At 43.2% G+C, this 24,744-nt stretch overlaps 1 protein-coding gene across 4 annotated transcripts in view; it reads right to left on the minus strand.

The window, feature by feature from the left end:
• Positions 1-13,360: 13,360 nt before the first annotated feature.
• The window catches only part of rai14 (retinoic acid induced 14), a 44,787-nt gene continuing 33,403 nt past the window's right edge, over positions 13,361-24,744 (minus strand). For 3 of the 4 annotated variants that reach the window (XM_024380841.2, XM_024380840.2, XM_024380839.2), the window contains 11 exons: positions 22,446-22,552; positions 21,986-22,173; positions 21,611-21,648; positions 20,820-20,906; positions 20,144-20,233; positions 19,789-19,938; positions 19,343-19,444; positions 17,597-19,132; positions 17,231-17,392; positions 16,374-16,439; positions 13,361-16,278 (listed from right to left, as the gene is read on the minus strand). In XM_024380841.2, coding sequence (XP_024236609.1) covers positions 16,201-16,278; positions 16,374-16,439; positions 17,231-17,392; positions 17,597-19,132; positions 19,343-19,444; positions 19,789-19,938; positions 20,144-20,233; positions 20,820-20,906; positions 21,611-21,648; positions 21,986-22,173; positions 22,446-22,552 — 2,604 coding nt within the window. In that variant the 3' untranslated portion in view covers positions 13,361-16,200. The remainder of the gene's footprint in view (positions 16,279-16,373; positions 16,440-17,230; positions 17,393-17,596; positions 19,133-19,342; positions 19,445-19,788; positions 19,939-20,143; positions 20,234-20,819; positions 20,907-21,610; positions 21,649-21,985; positions 22,174-22,445; positions 22,553-24,744) is intronic. The other variant, XM_024380842.2, reaches the window with a different exon arrangement.

Raw genomic sequence — 24,744 nt, forward strand, 5'->3', positions numbered from 1 at the left:
AAATGGCAGGCTATAGCCTTAAAATAATAATAATATAACCTAAATAATTCATTTTCGTTAGGCTACCTGGCTTGCTCCTGACTGATATAGAGTTAGTATGTTGCTGAAATGTCGAACGTCAACTTCAGCAGTCAATTTCATGTCTCCTCGGGGTTGTAGTGCAGGTTGAGGTTGTAGTGCAGCCTCTATAGGTCATAGAGACAAACCAAAGATATCCCATATGCATCGGAGTCACATCTTTCCCCAGCATTTTACAGCTTGTTTCTAGCAGGATTAAAGTGTCGTTATAGATCGCTTTATATAATCAGGTCCAAACTAATCTAAATCGTAAACTAACAAGGGGTAGGCCTACGTTTTTAGCCATTTTCTGTAACAAAAGCATATTACCCTCACATACCCCCTCATTTCAAGCTCTGGTTTTAACTCAACACACCAAGCTCTTCACTGACACTGAGATATTTAAGGAGTGCATGGTGACTGAAGGATTTGGCTGACAAAATCTATGTATAGTAGACTATAATTTTGTCTGTCAAACAGGTAGGTCTACCTCTTATTTATTGAATAGGAAGAAATAGGCTCCAACACAAATCCCTCTTGTTGTTAGTAGCCTAAAGTCTAATAAAAATGAAGACTGTTTAAATGAATTAGGCCTTCTCAAATTAGTCTACTTTCAGCACCCATGCGCTGTCCATCCGCTTCTTAGTGATGTAAGTCATGTAAATCACTCAAATATGGCTTATTGTGAGGTTAATAACTCTGACAAATAGCTTGATTTCGGGCAATAAAACATTTTTATTTTTATTTTTTTTATTATAGCAGTAGCAAGCTTACCTTCGGTCCCCCTCATCTTCACGCTCGCCCTCTCAAATTGAATAGAACATCAGTAGGCCTAATCCGAAGGCACAGACATAAGCATTTAAAAAAAAAAATAATTATACAAAGAACAAAATATTTTTGGAAGAAGCCTTTGACTCACCTCCTGAAGTGTCACCGCACACAGCACAGCCATTGGTTAGGCAGCACAAAAGGGTTTACATCAGCAAGAGCAGGGCAGGACGGAGCTCATGATTGGGAATGGCTATCCATTGCCGTGTGTAATGCAGTGTAGCCTAGTGTTATATACACCGTTCCAGCAGTGCAACAACCCAGGAAGTACAGTTTCATAGAACTTTTAGAACTTTTCTCTGTGCTTCTCCGAACATGATCTTCGTCAGTGGTATAAAGTACTTATGTAAAACTACTAAAGTACTATTTAAGACGTTTTTGGGGTTATCTGTACTTTACTATTTTTTTTTTTTGCCAACTTTTACTTCACTTCATTCCTAAAGAAAATTATGTACTTTTTACTCCATACATTTTCCCTGACACCCAAAAGGACTCGTTACGTTTTGACAGGAAAATGGTCCAATTCACACACTTATCTAGAAAACATCCCTGGTCATCCCTACTGCCTCTGATCTGTTAGACTCGTCAAACACAAATGCTTTGTTTGTAAATTATGTGTTGGAGTGTGCCCCCTGGCTATCTGTCAATAAAAATAATAATACAATTGTGCCATCTGGTTTGTTTAAGGATGTATACTTTTACTTTTGATACTTAAGTACATTTGAGCAATTTCCATTTCCATTTGATACTGAAGTATATTTAAAACCAAATACTTTCAGACTTTTACTCAAGTACTATTTTACTGGGTGACTTTCACTTGAGTCATTTTCTATTAAGGTATCTTTACTTTTACTCAAGTATGACTAGTGAGTAGTTTTTCCACCACTGCTCTTCAAATGACCTAGGCCTATTATACTATAGTGTATGCTTTGGATCATTTTATTGAGACCACATTAGGCGCACTTGATATTGCGCACCCAGCTAAGGGGCGTCGTCGAACACACAGAAATACCAAAATACGCAACTAATTCTCAAACCCTGAACAATATGACATTTAATCGATTAAAAATTACATGACCCTGCCATGGACTACAAAAAAAAAAAAAAAATACCTCCCCCATTTTCCTCTCGGTCACAATTGTGTAAATTTCGACCGCTCCCTAACAAAAGAAGTGAGGGAAATACTTTGAGAATCAAAGGATGTAGCATTGTCTTTAAGTGAAATAGCGACACTTTCAAGAAATCACTCACACACTGGTATGCATTTTTTGCTTACTAATCTCTGATTGACATACATTGAATGCCAATGTTAGTCAATTAACAACTGTCCTACTGAGTTATTTTCCTTCTAACCAGGGACACCGGGTAATTAGGATGTCTAAAACCACCTCCTCAGCACTGAGTGAGTCTTTTTCATGGTCCTTCGAGCTGGATAGAGACAATTATCCTGGTCCCTTGACCAGCGTCGGACAGGATGGGGAAAGTCTCCCCAATGATTGAAAGCAAGAAATCCCCATGTGTCCTTTGGCAGTACAGTAAAAGCGGTCTTTCTTGGCATAACATCCTATTCCTCAGTCTAGTCAGGTCTCAGTCATAAACACTAGTAGATCTATGGAGATAATTGTAATGTATTCCAGAGGCAGACTCAAAACCGTGCTGATTCTGATTCTCTCTTCCTAAAGCCCTGAATAAACTCACAAAGAACAACTAATCCCCACTGGAACAAAGTTTCAATATTGCAGAGGAAGAAGCCTGGTGACGTGCCAGTCTGGACACAGAGCAGAGCAGGCCCTGTGGACACAGAGCAGAGCAGGCCCTGTGGACACAGAGCAGAGCAGGCCCTGTGGCACTCACAGTAAAAGAGGATCAGCTCAACCTCACTAGAAAATAAAGCCCTTTCATCACCTCGGCATGCTGGCAGAGGACAGATTGAAGGACAGACCTTGATTGGATATGTCAGTCCACGCAATAACCAGCTGTAAGATCGACAGTTTCCCTTACCAGACCTCACTCTCAGTGAAAGCTCCCCACATACAAGGTCACCCCAAACACGAACCTTCCCTGTCTAACCTGCTCCCTGTCTAACTCTTCCCCTGTCAGGCTTGTCCCTGTCTCCATTGCCTCAGTCAGAGGCTGCCTCTCTCCACCTTCCCTTTCCAACCAGGCGGATTGTCTCCCTCCACATCCCCTCTCCACGAGGCAGTTTCAACTGCCACATGTCGCCACGCCAGAGAAGCAAACCCTTGCTAGCCACTTCCTCCCAGGGTTCCCTTCACGTTTGCTAACACTTTTTCACAAACACCACTAGCCTTTTGAAGTCCTTTTTAAGAGCACAATTATTCCCCCCTCCAGACAGTACACTCACTTCTCACCTTTTTAATAAGCCACTCATAGACAAGTGTCAGACTCTTAGACCTAAAGTACGCCCATAAAATCTCTGTCACTTGGCTGCAAACATTGAAATCCCTCCTTTGAACCCCCCCGCACCTCCTCCCCTCCAAATGGGTCTGTTTGCTAGTTTTTTGACTCAGTGCAAACACAGCTTCCGGCACCCCTTCGATTTTTGGTGAGTCAGATGTCACGCAGGTTAAAGAAGCCATTTAATTAGGGACCTGTGTGTTAATTAGGGAGCTGTGTTTTTAATTAGGGAGCTGTATGCGCTAATTGCTTTACATGTGCCACTCTGGCATCTAACCAAGGCATATTGGGGTGGTGTGGTTATGGGTTGGAGTGGCGCCTCAGAGGGTGGTTAAGGTCAAAGGGGACCAGGGTTTTAGTTCAGGGGTCGATAGCACCTCTGTTAACAGCATGTGTATAGTAGTGTGTGCGTGGGGTCGGGTGGGGTATGGGGGTAAGCTCTGTGTGTCCGGTTCTCTCTAGTCAGAGAAACTTCTCCAGTAGGAAGTGTGTTGAGATATTAAAGCCCAGCTGAGACTTTTTTTTCCCAGCTTGAAACTCTCTGTTATTAATAATGCAACATCATCCCATCTGTTATGAAGTCCGATTGTGGCATGTGTTTCCATTTAGGCTCATCAGAACTTCATGTGTATGCTGTACAAAAAAAGAAAGCCATTTGCCAAAAAGAAAGCCGTTTGCCAATAGATTTGCCATTCGCTGTGGAACGATCACTTGAAACGCACATTGTGATCATTCACATACCTACCCTTACCTCAATGTATCTGAGCAGGTTTCATGATCCCACAAATTTCGATTAAAAAGTGGCAATGGAACTCAATCTCCCTGACCGGGGTTCGGGAGCACCTCCACCACTACCACCACACTCCGTGTGCTCTATGGGTAAGCAGTTGGCCGCACATCTTGCAGCAATTTAGCAGCATGTGCCTTGTACAGAAAATATATTAATCGGATCTGGTTTTCTGGGCCAGTGTTTATTAGGCAAAGTTTTTGATGGTATGGTTGAGGCATGATGAACAGAGGCAGAACATGTTGCGGACATCAGTTAATTACGCGACAATCACATGCGGTTGCATTTGACTGAACACAAGCATGTAACCCAGATATCACTGGAGGTTTAGGAAACTAATGGGCCTGTGCTGCATGGATGCATGTTTGGCTGAAGACAACATTGTTGTTTTGGAAGCAAATATTGACAGCATATCAGTAACAACACTGATTTGAAAACGGAATACATTATTGGGTGATTAACCACAATAGGAGTTTTATTCAATAGATATAATTTACTTTAAAAGCTGTGGATAGATCATCATCAATCATTTTTCTTTTTACCTGTACAGTTTTACTTACATAATGCGATAGTAATTCTTCATATTAATGGGATTTGGAAGTCGAAATAATATAATTTACCTCTTATTGCCAACTCCATCCACACATCTTTCATATTTGGTTTTCGAATTGTTTGTTTGTTTTCCTCTAACTTCCTCTGGTATGTCCCTATTAAGTCCAGATGCAGGGTCTAGAGACAAGGGATTGATTAGTATGACTTCATTTGACTGCAGTTGAGTTTCTGATGACAGCTTCGCTTAAAGAATGTGGTTGTCAAAAAAGGGAACTGTAATTTGGCCAATATTGTGCGTGATCATACTGTTGGTAAGTCCATACTGCCATCTACCAGAGGCTGAGAGAATTGCTATGGAAATGTGTCCACATTTCCAAAGAGGTGTGTGAATAGCATACGGTCTATGGTAAATAGTAAACTTCTTCACTGGTGAAGTAAAGGAATATAGTCAATGAAAGCAAAGTGCATGTGAATCATAATTCTTAAACCTTTTTTCCTGAACTTTGTCAAACTAATTTGAGGACCCAATATTGCGTTGGCTTCAATGCACTGGCTGGCATAGTGCCTGCATGAAACTGCCTGGGAGTGTGGGAGTGTGGTTGTCCCCAGTCCTAGAAGTTTCCACAAGTTTCATCATTGCATCTCCTAGCAGGAATTGAGCCATTAACCCATTCTAACCAGGAAAAAAATATTGAATTTAAAGGTTATAAAGATCTATTGGCGTGAGTCATGAGAAGTGAACTTTGTTGGCTCTAGGAGAGTCAATATGTGGCAGAGGTTTATAGTGGTGGCTCTCTGTTCTCTGCCCTAGGGGAATGACAGTGGGCCAGGGGAGGAAACTCTAAAGGGTTGTGCCACCGGGAAGAGGAAAATAGAGCGGATGAATTACCCCAAAATTCAGCTGGCAGCACATCTGAGGCCACGGCACAGCAAGGACAGTCTGTTGACATGTGTGTGTCGGGTGCATACCAAAAGGAGCTGTCAGTGTCCTGAGGTCAGTGCAGGCCTGCAGTGAAGTAAAGTGTCCTCTAACCTGGGCCTAGATTCAATCAGATCAAGCGTTAACCAGCGATAGCCCAGACACCCACATAGCTGATGTTTTGGAGGTGTTGGAGGTGCAACGTAGTCTGGCTGACACATAAAGACAGATAGAGGACATCTTTGTATCTGCACTATTGAGGCTATCTCCATTTTGAAGTAGTACACTTTCTTCTTGGCTGATCCCTCCTGATGACCCGGTTGGACTTGACTCCAACAGGGTCACCAGGAGGGATCCGCGAATGAAATTGGTTGTCCCACCCAGTTGACTACATTAAAATGGTGGAATCCCTCAAATGATGCTGCCCATGCTAGTATGGCCTTTTGGCTAGAGGCCTCTATCCTTCTCTATGGGCTGACCCTAGCTCGCTGGGTAGTCACGTGGGTCGCATGTCAGCCAGGCTAGGTGGAACTGCCAAATCAATGAGCAGCTGCTCTTGATAATTGTTAAGAAGCCATACCAGTACCACTCCCGTAAAAAGTTCAGAATGAGAAAGTTTAGGCTACAGTATATAGAAATAATTACATTCAAATTGAAAATCATTAAACAAAATAATGAGGATTTCTATCAGCCTAATTAAGGTGTAGATTACATCTCACATTCCAATATTTGAACTTGTAAACAACGCTCCATGGGATTTATCTTATTGCGACTCTGTGCAGCCATTGGCAATGTCTGCTTTAGGTATAATTCCAGGAGCTGCATGTGGATTTGACAGCTCTATCGCAGTTCCACCTCCGACACCTCAAAATAATACCTATGCGGATTTCGGCTAAAGGGGATTTGATTGAATAGAGACCCTAGTTCCAAAAAGGGTTGGGTAGGTTACTTTCTAAATGTAATCCGTTACAGTTACCTGTCCAAAATTGTAATCAGTAACGTAACTTTTGGATTACCCAAACTCAGTAACTTAATCTATTTACATTGTCACTTTTAGATGACTTTCCCTTAAGAGACATAAGAAGAAGACAACAATCTATGTTACCAATTGAACAACATCTATTGATTTATCCTGCAATGTTAAAGTTTACCTAGCTGGCCATACACGGATGTACAATTTCACTTTATGGGTTGGTTATGTAGGCTTCTTATAACATTCTTCTAAGTCCAAAATCTATCAAAAGTGTGTGAGTTTGCTATGGATGCATTTTCTTTATCAGCATGAATTAGACTGAGTAATAAAAGTCCCACTTTATTTCTTAGGCTGGGATCCGCACTATGCAGCTGTTGCAACAGTGCATTTTTCACTGGCTGTCCACTGGTTTCCAAAACAATGACTGATAGGCAGCTTAAACTTCTTGAGTTCAACCATTATTGGGTTCAAATAGACATTTAGATTTGTGAACAGCCATCAACAACAACCACAATCCGTAAGGAGCAGATAGCTAAATGAGAGAGCAGCAGTGTGATTCCCATCAATGCGCTATGTAGATATCAATAATAAGTGATATCCGTATCGCCGTAGACTAAACCACTGCTGTCATCCTTAACTCCAAGCGTTTATTCAAGTTGGATATACTTTGGATGCCGACAGCAGTCGCCCATTGGAAGACACAGCTTAGACTGTAGCCTACAAAAGCCCATTCCTGCTCTTTTCCCGTGATCCGTCAAACACATTTGGCGTGTCATCGTAGTGGTCTCTGACTTGTGGTCAGATTCGCTCAGTTGGAACAAATTTAAACTTGCTCCTTTTTTCTAATGTCATTGAGAAAACAGAGAAGTGTTAATAAAGATTTATTTTCGCAAACATCCTTTCTGAATTCAAAAGTAATCCCTGAAATCATCTAGTTTTTCAAAAGTATCTGTAATCTGATTACAATATATTAGCTTGTAACGTAACGGACTAAAGTTAAAAATATATATATTAGCCCTTACATGTAACGGTTTACATCTTTAATCTGTTACTCCCCAACCCTGGTCCCAACCTTTTCTAACTTCCCTGAGGCCTTTAACAGAATGCCTTTCCCTTTACCGGGGTACAGCAGTGATGTTAATATGAGGCTCAGGAAAAGTTTGAATGCTATTGGAGAATTACTTTCAGGGTAGATTACGATCACAAAGAACCACAGATCACAGTCATGCTCGCCTGCAGGCACAATAATATGCACTTGTGATGGGTGTGTTTGGCAGCAGGAGAACGACTGTGCATACAGTACATGTCTGCAGGGCACATTCACCTTATTTCCTCTTCTCTGAAGAAAATGATCAATTGAGAATGACTTCCAATAAGTCAAAGCAAAACTGTAAAATATGTGTGCTGCGTTCCGTCAGTGAGGCTACATCAGCAGTCAGTGTCCTCCTGTTTTTGAAAAGTTGAAGCTTATAACTGCATTTCTATACAAATAAAAAAAAAAATGCTATTTTGAGAACAGCAAAAACAAGCAAAAATGACCCCATCCATCATCACCTTGGCTGCTGTACGTTCATTCACCTCAGTCAATCTACAAACACATAGCCTATTAGCTCATGTTATTCCCCTGAAAGGGAGGAAATATGAGAAATGATTCACACTGACACGTGGCATCAGAGACAAAACGTTCCTAACTTGTTTGGTAAGATTAGTACTGATTTTCTCAAGGGATCCCACTTGGTGCCCGACCCCAAGTTTGGGTACTAACCTCTCTGCTCCTCTCTCTCTGCTTCCTCCTGCATGCATTGCAGCCTGCCTCACCACTAAGCGCCACATCACTATCTGTCTCAGTAGCCTACGCTCTGTAAAACAAAGTTATTTTGAGAACTCAGCAAGAGCAGAAAATATGCTACTGAGGTAGGCTACGATTAACGTTAGCTTCTTACTTCCTTATAGCTGGCTAGGTAATACTAGCCAGAGCATTACTGCAACAGAAGTCTCTGCCGGAAGCGAGTCACCTGACTGACAGCGACTATTTGCAAGTTGTGCACTCTTTCTCAGAGAGTCGGTTTTTGTTTGTTTGGGGGATGTTTGTAGACACCACAGGAGTCAACGGGACGGTTTTAAACAGTGGTGGAAAAAGTACCCAATTGTCATACTTGAGTAAAAGTATAGATACCTTAATAGAAAGTTACTCAAGTAAAAGTGAAAGTCATCCAGTAAAATACTACTTGAGTAAAAGTCTAAAAGTATTTTATTTTTAAGTATCAAAAGTAAACGTAATTTCTAAAATATACTTACACTTTCAGTTTTCAAATCAAATCACGTTATTTGTCACATGCGCCTAATACAACACCTTACAGTGAAATGCTTACTTACAGGCTCTAACCAATAATGCGAGAAAAAAAAGGTGTGTGTGTGTGTGTGTAGGTAAGTAAAGAAATAAAACAGGGTTGGTCACCCGTAAAACTGCTGCCATTCCTTCCAGCGCCAATGTGAAATGTCAGAATAAGAGTAGAGAGAATGATTTAGTTCAGCATTTATTTATTTAATCACATTCCCCGTGAGTCAGAAGTTTACATACACTCAATTAGTATTTGGTAGCATTGCCTTTAAATTGTTTAACTTCGGTCAAACGTTTAGGGTAGCCTTCCACAAGCTTCCCACAATAAGTTGGGTGAATTTTGGCACATTCCTCCGCTTTAACTTCCTGACTGATGTCTTGAGATGTTCAATATATCCACATACTTTTCCTCCTGATGATGCCATCTATTTTGTGAAATGCACCAGTCCTTCCTGCAGCAAAACACCCCCACAACATGATGCTGCCACCCCGTGCTTCACACTTTTCCCTCCAAACATAACGATGGTCATTATGGCCAAACAGTTCTATTTTTGCTTCATCAGACCAGAGGACATTTCAAAAAGTATGATCTTTGTCCATATGTGCAGTTGCAAACCGTAGTCTGGCTTTGTTATGGTGGTTTTGGAGCTGTGGCTTCTTCCTTGCTGAGCGGTCTTTCAGGTTATGTCGATATAGGACTCGTTTTACTGTGAGCATTTTACTCGCAAATGTCCAATCTCTAGACAACCACGTGGGTGAAATAAGGGCACAAGTTGCCTTCCAGAGAGTCATCAGAGATTGTAACTTTCTCTGTTTCACAGAAACATGGCTCACTCGGGATATGCTGTCAGAGTCGGTACAGCCACCCAGTTTCTTCACGCATCGCAACGACAGAAACAAACATCTCTCTGGTAAGAAGAAGGGCGGGCGTGTATGCCTTATGATTCATGGTGTAATCATAACAACATACAGGAACGTAAGTCCTTTAGTTCACCTGACCTAGAATTCCTTACAATCAAATGCCGACCGCATTATCTACCAAGAGAATTCTCTTTGATTATAGTCACAGCCGTGTATATCCCCCTAAGCAGATACCTCGACGGCTCTGAAAGAACTTCACTGGACTCTATGTAAACTGGAAACCATATATATCTTGAGGCTGCATTTATTGTAGCTGGGGATTTTAACAAAGCTAATCTGAGAACAAGGCTTCCTAAATTCTGTCAGTATATCATATGCGCGACACGAGCTGGTAGCATTCTGGACCATTGCTACTCTAACTTCCACGATGCATACAAAGCTCTCCCCCACCCTTCCTTCTGCAAATCTGACCATGACTCCATTTTGTTGCAGCATTCGCACAAAACTGAAAGTGCAAACCACCACTTTTAATCATGGCAAGGCGACTGGAAACATGATTGAATACAAACAGTGTAGCTATTCCCTCCGCAAGGCAATCAAACAAGCAAAGCGTCAGTACAGAGACAAAGTAGAGTCGCAATTCAACGACTCAAACACGAGACGTATGTGGCAGGGTCTACAGTCAATTACGGATTACACACACAAAAAACAGCCTTGTTGCAGACATTGACGTCTTGCTCCCAGACAAATTAAACAACTTCTCATGCTTTGAGGACAATACAGTGGCACTGACACGGCCCGCTACCAAAGCCTGTGGGCTCTCCTTCACTGTGGCCAACGTGAGTAAAATATTTAAACGTGTTAACCCTCACAAGGCTGCCGGCCCAGACGGCATCCCTAGCCGCGTCTTCAGAGCATGCGCATACCAGCTGGCTGGTGTGTTTACGGACATATTTAATCAATCCCAGTCTGCTGTGCCCACATGCTTCAAGATGGCTACCATTGTTCCCGTTCCCAAGAAAGCAAAGGTAAATGAGCTAAATAACTATCGCCCCATAGCACTCACTTGTGCCGTCATGAAGTGCTTTGAGAGACTAGTTAAGGATCATATCACCTCCACCCTACCTGATACCCTAGACCAACTCCAATTTGCTTATCGCCCCAATAGGTCCATAGACAACACAATCACCATCACCCTGCCCTATCCCATCTGGAAAAGAGGAATACCTATGTAAGAATGCTATTCATTGACCACAGCTCAGCATTTAACACCATAGTACCCTCCAAACTCATCACTAAGCTTCAGACCCTGGATCTCAACCCCGCCCTGTGCAACTGGGTCCTGGATTTTGACAGGCTGCCCCCAGGTGGTGAGGATAGGAAACAACATCTCCACCACGCTGATCCTCAACACTGGGGCCCCACAAGGGTGCGTGCTCAGCCCCCACCTGTACTCCCTGTTCACCCACGACTGCGTGGCCATGCACGCCTCCAACTCGATCATCAAGTTTGCAAATGACACTACAGTGGTAGGCTTGATTAACAACAACGACGAGACGGCCTACAGGGAGTAGGTGAGGGCCCTCGGAGTGTGCGGTCAGGAAAATAACCTCTCAATCAACGTCAACAACACAAAGGAGATGATCGTGGACTTCATTAAACAGCAGAGGGAGCATCCCTCCATCCACATCAATGGGACAGTAGTGGAGAAGGTGGAAAGTTTTCAGTTCCTCAGCATACACATCACAGACAAACTGAAATGGTCCACGCACACAGACAGTGTGAACCTCAGGAGGCTGAAGAAATGTGGCTTGTCACCTAAAACACTCAGACTTTTACAGATGCACAATTGAGAGCATCCTGTCAGGCTGTATCACCGCCTGGTACGGCAACTGCTCCGCCCACGACCGCAAGGCTCTCCAGAGGGTAGTGTGGTCTGCTCAACGCATCAAAGGGGCAAACTACCTGCCATCCAGGACACCTACAGCACCCAATGTCACAGGAAGGCCAAAAAGATCATCAAGGACAACAACCACCCGAGCTACTGCCTGTTCACCCAGCTACCCTCCAGAAGGTACTGTCAGTACAGGTGAATCAAAGCTGGGTCCAAGAGACACAAAAACTGCTTCTATATTAAGGCCATCTGACTGTTAAACAGGCATCACTAACACAGAGTGGCTGCTGCCAACATACAGACTCAAATCTCTGGCCACTTTAATAAATGTAATAAATTGATTTAATAAAGGTATTACTAGTCACTTTAATAATGTCTACATATGCTACATTACTCATCTCATATGTATATACTGTATTCTATACCATCTACTGCATCTTGCCTATGCAGCACGGCCATCGTTCATCCATATATTTGTATGTACATATTCTTATTCATCCCTTTACATTTGTGTGTATAAGGTAGTTGTTTTGAATTTGTTAGATTACTTGTTAGATACTACTGCACTGTCGGAACTAGAAGCACGTAGTATGTTTGCGAGATGCCGGACAAAAGGCAATTTTAGAACCAGTGGTGTAAAGTACTTAAGTAAAAATATTTTAAAGTACTACTTAAGTCGTTTTTTGGGGTATCTGTATTTTACTTTACTATTTATATTTTTGACAACTTTTACTTCACTATGTTCCTCACAAAAATATTGTACTTTTTACTCCATACATTTTCCATGACAACCTAAGTTATCTAGGTTGTCAGAGAAAATGTATAAAGAAAAATATAGTTCATTTCATGTCTCAGGCCCTCAGCTGTTTGAGACAGTGGTGAAAGTGCTGATAAAAAAGGCTTACCTGGGAGGCAAATCCGGAGGATGGAGGCAAACATAGTGAACACACAACTGTTCATGATTCCACTCATTTGCAAAGAGGCAGGTGCGAATAGAACTCAGTCAGATCAAGGATATAAGCGTTCTGAGCTTTGATCAACACCGGGAGAGAAATGTTCAATGCTGACCCGTAATTGATTTTCTTTGTGTACAAAATATATATTTGTATTATTCATTTATTTTTTCAAATTAGTTACGGCCATGGCATCATTTACCTTGAATGTGGTCTCCTCGAACATGGAAACATTGCCTTTTAATTTAAATTTCGCACTATAGTGTAGATCTTCTGCGCTACAGATTGAATCTAGGCCTGAGAGGAACAGACATGAATAATGACCAGAGATAGGGAATAGTGACTGTCCAGGCAAAAGTCTTTGAAACAGGTCCCTGTATACATAAGGATGTCATCAGGGCTGTAAATGCAGTCTGATGTCAGGCTAATAGAGATAAATCCATATCTAATAGCCATTATACATATAACACAGACATCCATGCCTGGGGAAACCTGAGCCGCTTACCATTTCAACATCCATCTAATTCTCTACTTCTTCTAAAAATAAGTACGTTTTCCAGAGAACAAATTATGTCCACCTGCTTTACGTCACCAAAAGTGGTATGTGTTGAAATCAGAGCTAGTCATTCATTAATTGTTTGGCAGAAGCCCCTCTGTCATCCTAATTTATTATTGATTAGGGCCCTTGGGCTCTCTGGCAGCGGTTGAAATAAAAAGCAATCATCCCCACAGCCAATTGGATCAATACACGCCATATTTATGGGAAAGGCAACAGGCGAGGTCTTCACAATTTATTGAATTGGGTGAAAAACAACTGGCAAACAGACACATCAAAATCAGTTTCCATTACAAAAACAGTTGTAAAAACAACAGGAGACAAGGGGCATCTCATCCTTATCCCTTTCTAAATGCAAAACATTCAGGCAATGCTTATTAACCTCTGTCACAAAGAGAAGTCTTCTTTTTTTACCTTATTAACAAGAGATTTAGAGAAAGTCATCGAGTGACCTGGGATATAACTTCACTCCTGTCTTCATCATGTTCTATTATATTCTATTACTCCGCTGTAGTGGATCATCCTAAATCATTTAGGCTGTGTTTACACAGGCAGCCCAATACTGATTGGTCAAAAGACCAACATATCAGATCAGATCGTTTGCCCATAATTGAGCTGCCTGTGTAAACACAGTGAGGAGCCCAAAGAATGCTGAAACCACAGAGTACAGCACTGTGGTGGTATGTATAGGTTCGGGTTATGTATATGATCCATAACTGGAGTCATCCTGCATATCATGTGTCTGTTGTAATTGCACATCACTGTGATCACTATGGGAGTACACTGTGTAATACATGGCACAGTCAATGTAAGAGTGTTCAACCCACTAATATACTCAACTATTTCTCATTGGCTGCATCTTCAGCATTGTTCCTTGTACCATTTTAGTGGTAAAACTATAATGGAGCTTGTTTTCAAAAGAGTTCAGATTCCATGGGCTATTGTAAAATACATGATTTGTAGAAGTCAACAGAGGCAGTGCAGGGATGAAATGGTGCAGTTCTTACTATTACCAGGCCACAATGATACAGCACCAAATTGGAACCCTACTAATCCCGGACATCCAGAACAAATGTATTGCGTAATTGCGCCAGATGATTGATTCATTTCTGGGAAGGAGACGTGTTTTAAAAAATGTACTAACGAGACCACTAAACTAGAACTAGATTAAGCGTCTAAAATGTCCGACCGTTGTTTCAACGTAATCTTCTCACGTTCGCACACGCCAATTCATGGACCGTCTATATTCGGGTTGCATCCGATTTACTCAATCCAACTCACTAGCACTCAGTGCACACAGAGCGATTAGCGACGACATCATCACGTGATCCAAAAACATGACAGACATTGGATGAATAGAACATTTTTATATGTTCGGCTGTGTATGAAAATGTATAGAAAAACAAATCTAATCTGCCCCAGCGACAATTATTTAAATAATTCAATGGATGTCTGTGTACAAAAGTGACGATTTAAGTGTCTTTTTTGGACTTTTTAAATGTAATTTCTCTATGGTATCGTCTATGTGAATTGTCTTTCTCGGCCGGGCATCAGTTAAGCTGCAGTGCCGAAGAAAGACTGTAGGTGCAGTCGAAATCGTGCTTCTAGACCGGAACAATGGCCTCTTGAACAAGACGAGCTAAATCTCCACCCCTTTAAACGGATAAACCAGCCAGTGTTGGGCAAATCTATGGGCCGGATGTCCCCTTCCTAAAAACGAGAGCGCCTACGAAATCGTGATTTGTCCAAATGATGAAGAATCTGCTTACCAGAACAAAGTTCCTCGTTCGTAACGCATCCCAGTCTGTCGACAGATGCTAGTACCATTATGTTACGTGCATCTGTACACCAGAGATTATAGCCATATTTATGAGTAATGAACTTCGTGTTTTATGGTGCTTACTATACCTACTCTACTGCTCATGTACAGTATGTGGATGAAGTGGTTTGAATGAGCCTGAGCAACAGTCCAACAGACTCACATGCTGCCATACCAAGATACAGTATAGCAACACTGAAATAGTTGGTTGTTTCACCCCACCCCCACCCCTATAATAATATAACACTATTTGATATTACAAAATGAGGGAAGAAGATCAAGAATCAAGACAAGTCTGTCAGGCTTCAACACAGAAAGAGCAGGCACATGGGACACAAAAACTAAAATGTCCTGGATGGGACAGGTAATCTGCTGAGGCAATATAGAGTTTGAATGGGAGTACAGCATGATGAAAGTGCATTAGTCACATGGGTATTTTCTGTCCTCAGAGAGACACTCCCCAGAGATCTGAAACCACCTCACCCTTCAAGTACTGGATAATTGCTCAATAAATATCTTTGTTGACGCAATGGGGGGTTACATTACTCAAAAGGTCGATTCTGTTCATAAAGTCATATTGATTTAAAAAGCCTCCAAGGGAATATGGTGTAAATGAGGACAAAAACCCCCAGTTGGGTAAAATTGGCATTCACAGATTGCAGACACTAAAAAGGGCCTAGGTTATCAGACACAATATTGAATTTATACAAACCCCCCAAATAGGGTTGTTAAAAAATACAACTACCAAACTTCTTTGTTTTCATTTCATAAATGTATCTAGAAAAATCTTCCATACATTTGAAACTATTAGTTTTCATAAACATTTTATGCTATTAGGAAAATATTGATAAATGTGTCGAAAAAGCATTTTGCATGTGGTTGATTTAGGAAAAATTGCATGCAGAGGTCCCAAAAATTGGATTATATCATTGTCATGAAAACCAGTGCTACAATTAAAAACTAATTGACAACAATACAAAACTAACACTGCTAGTTCAAAGATAGGATGCCATTCAAATCTATTGACAAGGAGTCTTCATATTGTAGCTCCCCTCTGAAATAATTTGTAGACAAATAAAGAATCATTATCTTTGATTTTGCTGGACGTGTGTCTTTGATGGACGGATGCGGCACACGTGTGACAGGCCATGTAGGTTAGGAGACCAGCGTGTAAGGATGTTGTTTCCTTGTCTCCTCTCCAGCACTGGCAGTAGATAGATAGGCTGCTCCATCTCAGACACTTCATTTGGCTTCTGTTGGCATTTTGCACATCCTCAGAATCTGCTTCAAGGCTTTCTGAACGTCCTCATCCATCTGACCCTATGAGGAATAAAGCAATGACGTAATACCATTAAAACCACATCTGCGCCATTTAATATGAAATCACAGAGTACCCAGTATGCATAAAAACGTACCTGAACGGCGTATAGGAGATGCATCCTGTAGACGGACACTATCTCATGGTGCTGCCTCTTTGACTCCTATAGTAAAGAGATGCAGAAACAGGCTAGCGTGTTAACCAATTGGCTAGTGGAATATCATACATCAGCTATAAAAACCATGATGAAACTGCTCAGAATCATGAAAGATAAGCAATAAACCAAAGACTGAATAAATTAGGCAAACACCCAGCAGTGACAGAAACAGAAATCATAAATGACAGTAGACGTCCTTCAAAGATCAGCATCTACATGTCAAATGTCCTTGCTCAGAGCCATCTGATTTGCACAGTACATCCAGAGGAACAGGGTGGTCAATGGCTAACGCCTTGATCACACCGACAGCGTTAATGCGCAAAAATATTACGCAGCATCATCTGGATGTGTGTGCAACAAAGGTTCAACATTCAACTTCTGCTACCATTTCTGTCAAGCCATCTACACATACAGTTTGATGCATACGTTTGATAAAGCCAACGTATACACCAACGTGTGCAGCCTGTGACAAGCAGCGGCAGATGGTGAGAGGGTCCCGTTTGGCCTCCCCTGGACCAGAGGAGGATGCCCTGTATCAGTACATTACATCTCTTGGCTCTAACACGGAGGCTAATCATGACAGTACAGAGATCTTAATTTCAGCACATAATTCATCGCAATTCCGCTTCCAACTGTCTGGCAGTTGTTCCAGGAAAGTCCTTAGTCGAAGGGATTTGTGTAAACAGTGTATCCTGTCTTCTCTGACGCTATCGGAGTGAGGGTGAATGTAGTATACTGATTCATGGTTGAATGAGCCATATTAGCTATAGTGTGAAGGTGTATGACTCACGACTCACCCCTAGCTGGTACTGCAGCTGCTTGACTTGCTGCTGTAGGTTGTCCAGCTGCTGCTGTTGCAGGGTCTGCTGTCTCTTGGCAGAGCCTGCGCTGTAGGACAACTGGGATAGGCTGTTTAAGGCATCCTTTAACTTCCCCACCTCTCTCGACAGGTCATCGATCTGAGACACAAACAACGAGGGGGATCAATACAAGGAACGAAACTGTCTATCATATGGCCACAACAAAATAAAATGTCATGAGGAAGCAAAATAGAGGGATAGCTTTCTAAACTCAAAGTATTTCCTTTGCCAAACCAGGGAAATTTGCTATATCATTACTGGTGAACATTGTACTAAACACTCAGAAAGCTGTAACTTACAAACCTTCTTATTCTTCTCTCTCTCTGAGCTGACGTGTCCCTCCACCAGCTTCTTCAGCTGAGCTATGGCATCCTGGGCACCTCTGAGCTTGGTGCTCAGAGCGTGGTTCTCCTTCTCCCTGCTGACGGTCAGCTCCTGCAGGGCCTCCCTCTTGCTCCTCCCCTCCTTCAGCTCCTGCCACGCTGCAGCCGCATCCAGAGCCACCTCATCCTGCTTCCTCAGGGCCCCCTGGAGAAGCTGCGTCAGGTGGCCCACCTCAGTCTCCAGACCCCCTCTCATCTGCTCGTGCTCCAGCCGTGATATAGAGTCGTCCGGTGTGTGGTCCTTCTCCACGGTCAGTCTGTTCTGTAGGGCGTCCACCTGCAGGGCCCTCTGGGACAGCTGTTGTCTCAGAGCATCTGCCTGGTCCTCCAGGTCCTTGATGGCGCTGCCCAGAGAGGACACCACCTGGGTGTGGTCAGCTAACGCCACTGACCCCTGGGCCAGAGCATCAGCCTCCTGCTTCAGGAGGGCGATCTCCTCCAGAGAGGCTGAGTACTTGCTCTGTGTGTCGGCTAACGATGCCTGCAGCTCCTCCACTCTGCTCCTCAGCGTGTCCTGCTCTTTGACTGGGGAGAATACAGGGCTGCCAGGCTTAGACTTGACAGCCCGGGTCTCCTCCAGCTGGTTCCTGGTGGAGCTCAGTTCACTCTTGGCCTCGCTGTAGGACTTGGAGAGCTCCAGCAGGCGGCGCTGCAGCCCATCAATAACACTACCCAGCTCACCCTTCATCTCCTCAAAGTCATTAGCTGCAGCCTCCACAGGGACCGTCCCCCTCAGCGCCTCCTGCAGCATCCTGATTTCCTCCTGTGCCTCCTTGTACCGGTCCACCAGCAAACTCTTATCGTGATCAGAGCTGTGGTCTGCTGCCTTCAGCCTGGCCTCCAGCTCCCTGATCCGGCCTACATCCCTCTCCCTCTGCTGCCCTGACTGGGCCAGCTGGGACCTCAGCTCTTTCACTTCCTGCTCCAGAGAGCTTCTCAGTCGCTGGAGCTCCTGCTCTGCCAATTCCCTTCCTCCAGCACCTCCTCTTTCAATCTGTGCCCTGAGGGCCAGCACATCCTCTCTGGCCTGCTGGTGTTTCTCCTGTGTCTCCGTCAGCTTGGCCTGGAGCTCTGCTAGACTCTCAAGCAGCACCTTTCCCTCCCTTCCCTTCTCCTCATCCTGCTCAGGTATGAACCTGGCATGGAGTGTGCGGTTCTCCTTCTGCGTCTCCTGTAGTTTAGACTGGATGCTCCCTAGGGTCTCCCTCAGCAGCCTGATCTCCTCCTCGCCTCCTTCCTTCCCCCCCTCCTCACTCTCTTCCTCCTCCTGTCTCAGGGAGGTGATGCTGAGCTCCAGGGCGGACCCTTCAGACATGTCCTCCTCGGTCCCCTGAGGCTGGAGCTGGGTCTCGCTGGGGGACTCGTGGGTGGTGTGGTAGGAGGCGTTAGAGTTCATACTATCTGGACGGGACGAGTCTTCATGGCCCCCCTCACCTCCCTGGGGAGACGGACGCTTCTACAGGGAGATGGAGAGATGAGAATTGAGGAAAAATAAGTAACCACTGTTTAGTCGATTTTTAGGAACTTAATGGATATTTCTTATGTAGAGTGACAAATTATAGTAAACAAAACACTGGTATTACGATTGACAGAGAAAAGGCCTATTATCACTATAATGGGATATCTACGCTCTTGGAATGACGAGTTGTTTCGTTTGACAGCTTACCTTGAGTATCTGGGCTAACTGCTGGTTCTCCAGAGACAGAGCAGTAATCTTTGCTTGTAGGGCCACTACTAGAGCTGAGTCTACCTTCCCACAGTCCTCTGCCTGTATCAACACAATTATACAGTTAACCTGCAATGGTTTGAACTATCAGGGAATATGTTAAGTTCTTGGGGCATCTCATGAGACTTCCATAACCTTCCATTAGTACATGTAGTAATATTAGTCAACAGTGTGGGTGACTGTGTGGGGTTTTGAGCTACAGCAGGACAGTGCCCTGGAGCAGGCAGGATTCTCTACCTGAACATCCCCAGCCATTAAAAACACAGCACAGCAGCTGTATAAATGGGTTCCAGAGAGATAGAAAGGGGACAGAGAATGCTAGAGGCCTGGGATCAAAGCAGCGCAGGCAAGTGATATTAAAGGCCTGCGCTGTAGCTGTAACTCGCCTTGGGCCCCGGCTCCGTCTCCGTCTGGCTCATAGTCACAGTCTGGTCCACAATCTGCTTCAGATCCTCAATGGTCTCCAGCAGTATGCACTTCTCCCCCTGTAGCTTCTCCACCTCCTCCCTCAGAGACACGCTCTGCAACTCCTCCTCCTGAGACAAGGAGGGGATGGGATGGGGGGGGCGGACGGACGAGAGAGAGCGAGAAGTGAGCAAAACCAACATAAACTAAAATATCGACACAGAACAAAAACATGACGGGCAACAACCAAGATAATACTTTAGAGAAAAGAGCTGTTCTTTTAAATGAGAGCCCTGTAATGACTTCTAAGAAATTCTTGAGTGTAAGTGCATGTACCTTATAATTGAATACTTTAGATCCAAAACTTTTACTGGAGACCGGAGTTTCATTTGGGGTCATGTACGCGGGAGAGTTGGGGCTAGACATCTAGAAAGTTTGGAAACATAAAACATAAATTACATTTCTCAGTGTTTACTCCTGCGTTCGGAACTAGACATTTCTGTTACAGTACTTCAGCAATAGTCAATACATACAATTACACTGAGACAGACAGAATAACAACCCTAATGCACTGAATACAAAGAGCCCTTGAATGAAAGCAGTAGACAAGCAGGGTGAGGGTCCAAAACATTTAAGGACAACACTGGGTATCCAAACGGATACAAAGGTGAATTTAATTTCTTACGTGTTTTGCTCTATAGACACAGTAATTACTACTGGGAATTCAAACAGACACATACGAGGTCAACACATATTATAACGTTCAAGAACTTAATTCAGAGTAAAAGTAAAGCGTTACCTGACACAAACAGGGCTAAGGATCAATCAAAAGGGAAGCAGATACATAGATAGCCACACAGACGGGAAACGAACAGACCCAAAACAGACAGGCAGACTGACTGACAGGCAGACTGACTGACAGGCAGACTGATTGACAGGCAGGCAGACTGACTGACAAGTAGGCAGACTGACTGATAGGCAGACTGACTGACTGACAGAGACATGCCTTTACCTGCACAGGACTTATGGGAGGTGGAGGTGCTTTTCGTTTTTTGGGAGTTGTGCTTGGATCGCCACCTAATCTAGCCACTTGATCATGCTGAGGTGTGAGTGAAGGAGTGGGAAGAAAGAAGAACAAAAACAGAAGAACGATCCTGCAGTGTTTAGTTAGGTTAGCTAGTGAAAAAGAAGAATCAAACATTTGGAGAACTTGTAATCAAAGAGAAGGTATTTATCCAGGAGTAGCAAGGGCTTGGAGAGTAATCTGTTTAGCTAAGGTGTTAGATTCATGCTCATACATTGTCCTGTTTTGGGGTGGCAGGTAGCCTAGTGGTTAGAGCATTGGGCCAATAACCGAAAGGTTGCTGGATCGAATCCCCGAGCTGACAAGGTAAAAAATCTGTTGTTCTACCCCTGAACAAGGCAGTTAACCCACTGTTCCCTGGTAGGCTGTAAATAAGAATTTGTTCTTAACTGACTTCCCTAGTTAAATGAAATACAATAAAATACATGCTGCTTGAAGTGCATTTCAAAACGAGTTTCATTATGTAAAAAAAATACAAGGTTTAAAAAGAAAGCTATCAATCTTATTCAAGATTAGGTTGTTTAATGATGATACTGTGGCAAGAGGTTGGTTCTGACTGTTTAATTTGTATTATTCCTTCTGATTAGACTAATAAGTGTAATTTATCACATTCATATCAAGTGAATGTGTGTAGGGTCAATGAGCAGGACAACAGGTTGCAGTTGTGAAGTTTGGAAGACGATAGCAAGATTGCAAAAGCTGAAGTACTGGTAACTTACCTGAGGAGTTTTGGGGGACTTTGGAGACTTCGGGGTGTCTGTGAATGAGGAGAGGAGAGAAGGGGGGGGGAACAACATTCAAGGGACAGCCTGAAGATGGCAGTGTTGGGTCAATTCTGCATAACAGGCAAACTGAAAAGCTGCATTTGAAAGCTTGACCACAAAGAGGTCAATGATGTACATGGGTAGAAATACATGTGTATTGTTGAGGGCACTGGAGGACTGGAGTTGGGAAACACTGTGCTTATATGTCATAACTTCCACACACCTCAAATAGATTTGAAGGGAAATTAAGCCTGAAGGAGTCTGCTAGAGTCTCTGATCAACTGCCTCATACTAGGCACGATCCAGGAATGAAGACAGTTCCTGTCTCACCTGAGTCGCAGTGGGCCTTGTGCAGCGCCGCAGTGAGGACGGCCTTGACTTCACTGCTGCCAGACATTTTGGCGTAGTGCAGGACGTCGTGACCCAAAGAGTCCACAGCCTGGAGGTCAGCTCCTCTCTGGACCAGAACCTCCACTACAGACACACTGCTGCTCTCACTGGCCAGCATCACCGCTGTCCTGTGTCACACAGTCAGAAATAGTATCGTCATTGTCGTCATCACAATACTCATCATTAACACCATCATCCTCCTTCTCACCACCATCATCACCCTCACCATCATTCTCACCATCATCATCATCATCCTCACCATCATCATCCTCATCATCATCATCTACATCCTCACCATCAAGGCATTATAATGTAACGTGCTTGTAGAAAACCCTGTAATGATGAGATGAAGTTATGAAGCGGAAGGCAAGTGTGATCTGCCAGATGAGTCCTCCCCTACCTGCCGTTCTTATCACACGCGTTGACGTCGGCTCCCCAGTCCAGGAGGCTGCCGCACACCTCCGTCTGGGCGTGTCTGGCGGACAGCAGCAGGGGGCTGAGGCCATCCTGCAGGACCCACACATCATAGTTCACTCACAGTAACAGTATCCTGTGTAGACGGTCTGTTCAGATGCCTTGATCATAGCAGGTGAACACAGAAGCACACATACGGTCCCAAACCGACATACTGACGTTCACATACTGTACTGTTAAAGGATCCACAACCTTGTTTTCTCGGGAAAGGAAGAAGTGGGAGAAGTGATTGGAATGTAAGCGCGACAGTACATATTCAGCTGCTGTACACTAGAAGCATTGTTTGGTCTGCTGCAATGAAAACATACGAGACGTATAACACAGAGAAAAACCAGCTGTTTCGCTCATGTAGTCTATGACCACAATGCAATTCCTAAGACGACAATTGGAGCATTGACGAGTGGTAACAGGCTGGGCTACATCCTTCAGCATCCTGCTCAAATAAAAGCACGACTTTATAGCGCCAGCCTCCACTCAAACAAACCAGAGCAAAGGCCTTTTATTATATTATTTTGGCATGCAGAGTTAGCCATTCTCCCCCACAGCTCAGAGAGGGAAAATGAGAAACTTTACTCTACCCCCCGCTCTCGCACACACACAGACCCCTTCGTACACCCCTCCACACACAGCGTTCTCCGTCCCATGCACAGACAGTCCTCCTTATCAAATAATGTACACAACACATATGTTCCACATATTTTCTAGATTCCTTTCCTTATATCCTTTCTTTCCCAGGGTTTGGCTCGTCTTAGTAATACGGTTTAGGAAACTGACACCTCATCAAAAGCAGAGGCGGGCAATATCTACATGCGCAGCCTGTCTGCTTCACAGGACATTACACACACTGCACTGGGCGTTGACTCTTAACACAATCAAGAGGATTTACACAATTTCTGTCTCACTGGTAGATGGAACATTTCTCGAAAATCACATATTATCCCTGAAAGCTCTCGGAAAACACATTCTGGACGAACCATAAAAAGTGAAATACACTTTTCTTTTTTTTTTGCAGACACTAAACTTCATACAGATGTGGAATCTTAGTTTGAGCCAGTCTCCTGCAGCAGGTAAATAATCCTGCAACAAAAGGAAATATGAATTATTATGTGGATTACAATTCATGGACATTTTTGTAGCGGTTGATATATTTTTCACAAGGGAAAATCAAGTCTGAAATTTCTAAGTGGAAATGACAAACTTTATTAGAAGCCTTTTTAAAACCTCGAATTCACAACAAATGTTTTATTTCCTGTGTTGCAGAAAATTCTCCTGCAAATCTCTGACCAGATTTCCCCTCGTGAAAAATGTATCAGTAAGGAAATTCTCCTGCAACGCAGTGATCAAATTAAGATACCACATCTGTACTTTCAAAATCAACATCAAAGTAACTTAATTACTTCTAACTTCTACCATACACTAAAACCAGGAGCCAGTTTAAAAAGCATTTCACCATTAGCAACATATTTTCCCCAGAGATACACGTCACATACCATAACTAGGAGGTTGAGTGATTTCTCTGGTGATACCTACATTTCCAAGACCTTGTCTAGACGCTGACTACCAGCTCTGTCAAGGTGATGAGGCTTCTGACAGCCAGGTGTGAGAAAACTGACAGTGACAGCTCTTATTCACCAAGAATGACCTTGGATGATTCTCTCGTGTATAAAATGGAACCTTCCGAGGTGTTTAACATATCTGACGTTCAGACCACACTCTGGACAGTTAGACCATATTCTTTGTCACTGGGGTGATTTCTGGTAAATAACATTGGAATCTTTTCAGACCATACTCTACAGTTTTAGTTAGTGTGTGTGTGTGTATATGTCTATACAGGTGTAGGATCTTAATTTGATAATCCTGTTGCAGGAGAACTTTCCAGCAATGCATGAAATGTAAAACTTGTAGGCTATTTGAGGTTTAAAAAGGCTTTTAGGCTATTTGAGGTTTAAAAAGGCTTCTGACTTGATTTTCCCTTACAAAAATGTATCAACCCCTACAAAAATGTCAATTTATAATAATCCACATAATAATTCACATTTCCTGTTGCTGCAGGATTATTTTCCCGATGTAGCAAACTGGCTCAAATTAAGAGAGAACAGATCAACCTTGGTAGGAAAGAGGAATGAACACTAGCCATTGAGTGTAGGTGTGACAAATACAACATTTGACACATGAGGAATCTAAATGGGGTTCAGAGATGTGCCAGAGTTGACTGGGAATGTGTC

This window comes from Oncorhynchus tshawytscha, linkage group LG20, assembly GCF_018296145.1.
Source record: "Oncorhynchus tshawytscha isolate Ot180627B linkage group LG20, Otsh_v2.0, whole genome shotgun sequence".
Classification (NCBI taxonomy): Eukaryota; Metazoa; Chordata; class Actinopteri; order Salmoniformes; family Salmonidae; genus Oncorhynchus; species Oncorhynchus tshawytscha.